The sequence below is a fragment of the Caenorhabditis briggsae genome, assembly GCF_000004555.2.
Source record: "Caenorhabditis briggsae complete genome, chrV, whole genome shotgun sequence".
In the NCBI taxonomy this organism is placed as follows: Eukaryota; Metazoa; Nematoda; class Chromadorea; order Rhabditida; family Rhabditidae; genus Caenorhabditis; species Caenorhabditis briggsae.
The window spans coordinates 15,552,794-15,560,693 of NC_013488.2; the positions used below are offsets into that span (position 1 = coordinate 15,552,794).

At 37.1% G+C, this 7,900-nt stretch overlaps 4 protein-coding genes across 4 annotated transcripts in view; 3 read left to right on the top strand and 1 right to left on the bottom strand.

Annotated features, from left to right (window-relative positions):
* The window catches only part of CBG04865, a gene marked incomplete at both ends in the record, with an annotated part of 3,416 nt that extends 1,428 nt beyond the window's left edge, over positions 1-1,988 (top strand). The window contains 5 exons of the mRNA XM_045238227.1: positions 396-560; positions 668-771; positions 1,390-1,490; positions 1,549-1,722; positions 1,792-1,988. Of these exons, the coding sequence (XP_045092787.1) occupies positions 396-560; positions 668-771; positions 1,390-1,490; positions 1,549-1,722; positions 1,792-1,988 (741 nt within the window). The remainder of the gene's footprint in view (positions 1-395; positions 561-667; positions 772-1,389; positions 1,491-1,548; positions 1,723-1,791) is intronic.
* Positions 1,989-3,175: 1,187 nt separating this feature from the next.
* On the top strand, positions 3,176-5,222 carry CBG04866 (the record flags this gene model as incomplete). Its single annotated transcript, XM_045238228.1, has 6 exons — positions 3,176-3,193; positions 3,251-3,582; positions 3,625-3,730; positions 4,062-4,849; positions 4,894-5,035; positions 5,091-5,222. 6 exons carry the CDS (start codon positions 3,176-3,178, stop codon positions 5,220-5,222), a joined length of 1,518 nt encoding a protein of 505 aa, XP_045092788.1.
* Positions 5,223-6,169: 947 nt separating this feature from the next.
* CBG04867 lies at positions 6,170-7,424 on the bottom strand (the record flags this gene model as incomplete). The annotated part of the gene is made up of 4 exons (XM_002637990.2): positions 6,170-6,272; positions 6,335-6,521; positions 6,877-7,297; positions 7,344-7,424. 4 exons carry the CDS (start codon positions 7,422-7,424, stop codon positions 6,170-6,172), a joined length of 792 nt encoding a protein of 263 aa, XP_002638036.2.
* A 392-nt stretch (positions 7,425-7,816) lies between these two features.
* Positions 7,817-7,897, top strand: CBG27253 (the record flags this gene model as incomplete). The annotated part of the gene is made up of 1 exon (XM_045238230.1): positions 7,817-7,897. The coding sequence occupies one exon, from the start codon at positions 7,817-7,819 to the stop codon at positions 7,895-7,897; it is 81 nt and encodes a 26-aa protein (XP_045098361.1).
* Between the last annotated feature and the right edge of the window lie 3 nt (positions 7,898-7,900).

The window sequence follows — 7,900 nt, forward strand, 5'->3', positions numbered from 1 at the left end:
GAGATTCTAAAATTCTGAAATTCTGAGATTCTGAAATTTTGAGATTCTGAAAATCTGAGAATCTGAGATTCTGAGATTCTGAAATTCTGAGATTCTGAGATTCTGAGATTCTGAGATTCTGAGATTCTGAGATTCTGAGATTCTGAGATTCTGAGATTCTGAGATTCTGAGATTCTGAGATTCTGAGATTCTGAGATTCTGAGATTCTGAGATTCTGAGATTCTGAGATTCTGAGATTCTGAAATTCTGAGATTCTGAGATTCTAAAATTCGGAAATTCTGAGATTCTGAAATTCTGAGATTCTAAGATTCTGAAATTCTGAGATTCTGAGATTCTGAAATTCTGAGATTCTGAGATTCTGAGATTCTGAGATTCTGAGATTCTGAGATTCTGAGAAAAAAAGAATATCTGATTTAAAAATAGCTAGATTCAAAAAAATTGCATTTCAAAAGAAAACTTTCGATTTAAAAAAAAAGAAAACTAAAGTAAATATTTTCAGGTTCCGCGAGCAATACGACGAACATCATTCCATGAAAAATGTTGTACATTTGACAATCCAAGTGTGTTGAAAGAGAATAAAGATGAGTATCTTCATCTGAAGGGTACTCATTATCAGGTAACTATCTTTTTTTTTATTTCCAAAAAACTCTGAAATGTTTTTTTACAGAGCTGGAAATATTTCTCTCAAATGCGCAACGAGTTGCTCGGTTTCCTGAAAACACCAGTCAACAACTTTTTCTACCTTCCAGTTTCCAGTGAATCCACTTTTGTGTGAGTTTTTTTTAAATTAAAAAAAATGTTTTGAAAAAACGAATAAGTGACCATAAAACACGGAAACAGATCATCTTGATTTTAGGGGTTTTCCTTTAAAAACAACATACAGCGACGCAATAAAAATCGCTTGAAAAAAAAGACGAATCATTGTCAAAAATATCTGATTTTGAACACGTTCAATGGGAAAAGCATATGGAAAAGACATTAAAATGGAACGAAATGATCTAGACCAATGTTGATGGCTTCCACTTCGGGCGTTCGAAAATCGCCGACCGCCGACCGACTGAACACCGACTCAGCCGACGGACAGCCGTCCGAGTTGACCGATTACGCGTTTTTCCGATCCAAAATGACTATATTTGCGTACGAAGCACTTTACTTTACGACAAACGAGACATTTAGTGAGTAGTTTGTCGTAAAATACAATGCTGCGTGTGCAAACACGTTGACGCGCAAATGCACGAAAACGGTCGGTCGGTCAGGGGCCGTCCGATCGGTCAGCTTGGTCGGCTGTCGGTCGGCTCGGTCGGTGGTCGGTCGGTCGGCTAAATTACCAGACCGAAAGGAAGCCTTATTTCAGAAAAGTGTATTTTTATAAATTTTACCCTTGTTCAGAACATGCGTACATATTCGACGAGGAGATTTTCTCCGGGTCGGTTTTCACGTGGCAGGGGAACACTTTATTAAAAGTTCCATGGATTTCGTGCAAAATCAAGGTAATTATTTGAATTTTTGAAACTTCAATCTCTATGAAACCCTGAAACTTCATTTCAGAAGGCCGTAGTCGAAAACACATGGCTACCGTATTCTTCGGAGACGATTTCAGTTTTATGGATTCATTGAGAAATAGAACAGTATATAATACTCAAGACGCCTTCGTTTCCCAAAATTCGCCATCCGACGACTTGTTGTACTCGAAGGCGAATTGTGATGTGGTCATTATTACAGGTTGGTGCTTCTTTTTTTTTTGGAATTTGAATTTCCCGCCAGATCATTTTCAAAAAATAGATTTTTCAGCCGCCCACTCAACATTTGGCTGGTGGATGGGATACCTATCCAAAGGAAACACTGTGTATTATACTGATATCAAGTACACAAAAGATTATATTTTGGAAACCGGAGAATTCACATCCGAAGATTACTATCCGCCGCACTGGACACCTCTGAAATATGCTGGTTCTAACAATTTGACAGTCACTCGAAGCTTTAATTGAAACTTGTGTTTTTTTTATAATTTGAAATTATTTGATAATGAATTTTTAAAAATGATTTTTCAATGCTTTTCAAAGATTAATTCCTGGAACATTCGCTAAACAGTTCATTACTTTATTCGGAACATTTACCATAAAACAAAAATCGGTCAACTGCTAAAATGTTTGTGATTTTATGATCAATCATTTATCAATTGACATTTTTTCATATCTGCAAAAAGAACCAAGATGAATTGGCTCAACATTTTTTTAATTGGAGGCTACTTCTATTACAGGTTTAACGGTATACAAAACAAGATTTTCAAACGGAAAAAGTCAAAACTGTTTGAGATTCCCAGAAACAAAATTTCAAAAAATTTTAGTCACCTTCGAAAACTACTACCAAAACCAGTTTTTTCCTCCAATTGACCAATATGTTCCATTTGTTCCACTTTTGAAATTTATCTGAAATTTCATCTCTGAGAATTCCGTCTAAAAACCGGACCCTGTTTTTTGAACATACTTTGATCTAGGGAAAATCGAACAAAGCTATGTACAAAAATTATTTGGACTGCGAATTGGAGTGCAAACCGGGTTCGATTCGAGGTTCCAAGTACATAGAGTGAATCTGCCGGAACAAGGAGAAACGGGAGATTTGAAAATGAAAATTAGATAAAGATGAAGTTCCTGCTTTTTGAAAAAAGAAAACTGTGGAATAAAATTTTTAAAAATCGGGAGAACAAAGGTTGAAAATGTACATTCTGGGCAAAGTTATGTAAAAAGGATTTTCTACGGAAATTTCAAATCCTCACTTTATCAAAGTACAGTAACCGACTGACTTGTCCCATTCGTCGCTACCAAATTCTTCTGATATCTTGAAAAATTTCTACCATGGATAGTAGTACGTGTCAATTATGTAAGCATCAGTGTTCGTGGCGAGTCTCCCAATAGTAAAACAGGCAATTTGTTGTGTCGTAAAGTTGTTTCAAGTTCCCCAAAGATCTTTTTTTATTCCAGATTTCCAGAAGTTGTGAATGTCGACAAAACTGCTTGAATTTCCGCTAACAACGCTGTATCTATTTCCAACCGATGCATCTTGCCTTTCTCTCCGTTTCATTTCTTTTTATCTCTGTATTCAATCTCTTAAAAATCCGCCTGTCCATACCCGATTCCTGGATTGATTTTCTACAAACTTCCTGAATTTTACACTAATGAAAATTAAACGAAAGGTAGCATTATATTTTTTGATTTTGAGTACGGTAATCTATTAGTTCTAGTTTCAGGAGTGGAAATTTCTGTTGACCATTGTCTTCATTTTCATTGCCATTTTCATTATCCTCCCTCCAATTATCGGATCCAATGATCAATTCATATCATGGTACCAAACTTTCCGGCATAAATTGACGATTTTATTTTTGGGAGACCCCGCTACAAGCACTGATGCTTATATCATTAACACTTATTACTATCCAAGGTCCAAGTCTCTCGGAGAGAATGCAATAGCAATGGTTTTACTGTTGGATAGGAATACTGTAAGAGATATAACAAGATATCAGATGAAATTGGTAGCTACGAATGGGTCAAATCAGTCGATTACTGTACATCCAACTTTGATAAAGTGAGGATGAGATATTGGTTTTTTGAACAATATTGTTTACAGGGAACAACTCAATGAAGCATGCCGATTAGTGAACGTTGTTGCTACTACTAATGTTTTACCTGAAATGAAGAAATTGGAGATTTTCGATGGGAATACTAAAGTTGAGGTGAGCGGTGATACGACAGGAAAAATGATCAGCGTAAAACCTATGATAGAAGGGTTCGCACACTATCAAGTTTGCGCTCAATTGCTTCAGGTTATGCGAGAGATATCAAAAATTTCTCTATTGATAAAATGTTAGTACTATCATGATGAGCAGTTTTTCAGTTGACAACTTTTTGATATCTTTGACAGGAGCAAAAAATTTTTCTCAAACTTGACAGTGTGGGGGAAGAGAGTGTTTCTATTCTATATGGTATCAGAGCGGCGTTTCTGATATTATTATCAAATTCACAGAAAACCATTTTTTGGTTTCCCACCTTAAAATATAATTTCAGATCCCTTTCAAACTCCCTCGTCAATCCGCACCCACTCCAGTTATCATCTGTATTTCTCCGCAATTTATCGCTGAGCAATGGCAACTTTTTGTCACTCACGCCCACGTAGCTCGAAGATTCGGTGGACACCTGCACATCTACATCACCAGTATGCTGGATTCCTTCTTCGAATTGGCACAAGAATATGAGCGTCTGGGATATGCCACAATTGATTTTTGGATGAAATTGAAGTTTAAGAATCCTTCTTCGGAGAACTCATTAGAACCGAACTCGGAATCTGAGCTTAGAAATCAAGCTGGAGCGCAAACAGATTGCCTGCTACAGTATAAGGAAGCTGCTGAGTTTATTACATTTTTCGACATCGATGATATCCTATTCCCACGTGGATATGATTCCTATTATGATGAGTTTTCTGCACTTCATCTGGAAAATCCAGGCATTCTAACCTTTCATTACAATAAAAGAGAAATGCTGGTCCATAACAAAGCGAATATTCGGGATTTCGACTTTTCGGAACTTTTCGGTCATACATGGTTTGTAAATGAGCAAGACTATGGAAAAGTGATGACTAAACCGACAAGTATCAATTCGATGTGGATTCATGAATCCTTTAATTTCTCCTACAAACGGAAGCTATTCTTGAGGTCAAATTGGTTGATTCATATACAAAAACCTGTTGATACAGATGGAAAGGATATTATTCCATATAGAATGAGCCATTTTGAGCAAATGCCAGAGATGAAGTTGAATGATTCGGTGCTCGTGGAGATACAAAAGGATTTTGAGAGGTTTGTGGCAAGTTTCAGAGCATTCAAACTTTAAGGATTTTCAGACTACTCAACACATCATCGATTCTCAAAATCGCTGGCAATCTACCAACGAAATCCTATTATTTCCCAATTATCTATCGTTGCTACTATGAGAAATTCTATAAAAAATTCCAAACAGAATGTCCGAATGGGGAAGGATGTTTGGTAAGATAATTTTAAAACCTGGAAAGTCTCAAAATCAAAAAGTTTGGGTTTTCAGATTCCCCAAAGATCGGACATGAACTGTTTCCATTCTGAAGCTGATTACAAATCTGGGCCTAAAATGATGCCAATCACTTATCATTTTCATGAGAATTCGCGTTGGGTCAAAACTGTCGGGTGTCATAATTGACGTGTTTTTTTGTTGAAAAGTTAATTGTAATGTTTTTTTTAACCTGTACATTTTTTGATAATTTTTTTTAAATCTTGAAATTCAACGTATTTCTGATCTAGGAAATAGAGAACCCTAAAAATAAAGGAACCTGAAAAAAGAGAACCAAATTACGGGACCGTAGGAAATTGCTGAAAGGGATTACAATTAGAAAATAGTATCTGAAATTTCATTTACCGTAAAACCTGTATTAGAAGGGCCGGCCCTTCTATTTTTCGTGGAGCCCCTAGGGGGGCACTTTAATTAGAGGGGCCCTTCAGTTAGAGGGGGCACTTGTATTTTTCGTGGGGTCGTTGAGAATGGAATTTCTATTGGAGTGACATCATATTTCAGTGAATATTTTGTTTTTCTACTCAGAATCCGTTAAAATTTCTTTATAAAAAAACACAATTTCTCATATTGTCAAATAAAAAAAAACTGGCACCTGAGAGTTTTGCGGGCGCCGTTCGTACCGATTTACGAGGTCCCGCCCTTAAATCCCATACTGTATTAAACAAATTTTTTCTTTCAATGTAGTCCGCTTTTCTGCATAAAATTCAGGTTTCTTGGTATCATTTTGATCGGTGGAATTACTAGAATTTTTTCAAATTGTAAACTCCCAGCGAAAATCGAACGAACGAGACAAAAATCAGTGATATAGCGACGGCATTCAAATTCTCATTGTCAGGTGCCAGTTTTTTCTTTAATTTTACAATTATTCAATCAAAACAACAGAAAAAACGGCCGAAAATCAAAGGAGATAGTCAAAGAGGCACTTCAATTAGAGGGGGGTACTTCAAATAGAGGGGCCCTTCAAATAGAGGGAGCACTTCTATTTTTCGTGAGGACACTTCATTTAAAGGGGCCTTTCAATTTCAGGGGCCCTTTTAGGTTTTACGGTATTTTTATTTACAGAAAACAGGGAAAGTTCACTTAGAAGTCGGCGCTTTCATTCCACTATTGTTCTTGCCCTCGTTGAACGGAATCAGTTCAGACATGGCGCGATGAAAGTACACGGCCTCGTCCCGAAATCTGGAATTATTTTGACGTAAAATTTCAGATATTCAAAAATTCAAAAAAATTCAAAAACTCACTTGAGAACGCACTCCGCGTGTTTCGATTTCTGATCGAAAATAGACGTTTGAATGAAATCGGTTATTTTCTGACGACAATCGTTTCTCCATTTTTGAGCATTCGCCGTGGCTTGTTCTGATTGTTCCGTTCGTTCCTTGTTCTGCACTGTGATCGCGTCCTCGTAACCTTCCAGTGACTCCCAGTATACTGAAATATACTGAACCAGTCAATCAAATATACAAAAACGTATTGATTTTGATCACTTTCAGAAGTCTGGTACTTTGAAGTGCTCTGAAAATTTTGAAGGGTGTAAAACAGACCTAGATTGAAAACTTTGCATTCACATACCTGAAAAACTGGAGACTTTCAAAACATTCTGTGAATGAAACGTTTTCATTCTTGGTCTGTTTTAGACTCTCAAAACTTTTCAAAAGGATAGGACACTTGACAGCTGAGCTCTAGACTCCTGAAAATGGTCAGAATGGCGGAAAATCTTTTTAAAAAATTACGTTCTTTTTGACCTATATTGTATATTAAACAAGAACACGAGTGTCTACAGTACCTTTCCTAAGTCTTGCGTACTCCCAATAATCCTCTCCAATGAACTTTGTCAATGGTCTCAGAATCTCGACCATCTTCTTGATCCTCTTCTCCTGTTCCACATCCAACGCCATCAACGTCTTCATCACTGGCTCCATACTTTCATACTTTGTCTTATCCCTTCCCCTTTTCATCAAATTCTCATAAGTCATCAGGTACTGTCCAGCGTATTTGTATTTTGGATCGGTTTTAAACACAGAAACCAGTTGCTTCGAAATGTCTGGATCCTCAACAAGCCAGTAGAGAATCGATTGGTGAAGATTGTCGGACGCAGATTTGTAGGCTTCCACTGCTTTGCACATCTTCATGACCTCATCCGATATCTTGAACTTTCGACTCTTTCGTTTTAAAATCGATGCGATGATGCCATGATTTGGATGATCCTGAAGCTCTTTTTTTTCAGAAAAATAAATACATTTCAAAACTGACGGCTAATCCATAGAAACCAGATTGTGGCGCCGCACACTCTTCCGTGCTTTTTGTACTCTTTGTACTCTCTTTAGCGGCCATCAAAAATATAGAAATAGGCGGAAAATCAATAATTGATCATTTTGAATTGTGGAGAGGTTATGGGGACAAATGATGACAAATACGAAAATTGGGGGCTCGGGGTTTTTCGTGATAATTTTTTTTTTCAGAAAACACATATTCACGTCATTTGATCTAATTAAAATTGGAACTTTGAGTCCAAGGCAACGGGCCAGAAATCGCGCCCTAGTAAACGTGAGATTTTGGGAAAAATTCGCTGCTGAATTATTTGGTAGAGGATCAAACTTCTAAACGTTGGCACGTGGGTTCAGGCGAGGGGGGTCAGAAAGCTCGCCCCAGCTAACTCGTAGGCCAGCCGAAATTAACTAATTCAAAATGACACGTGGATTTCACGTGGTGGGAAAAATGGGGAAATGGAATGGGGAAAAAACGAGAAAAAACGAGAAAAAAAGAGCGAAAACGAACGAAAACATCGAAAAATATTGAAAAAATAAACG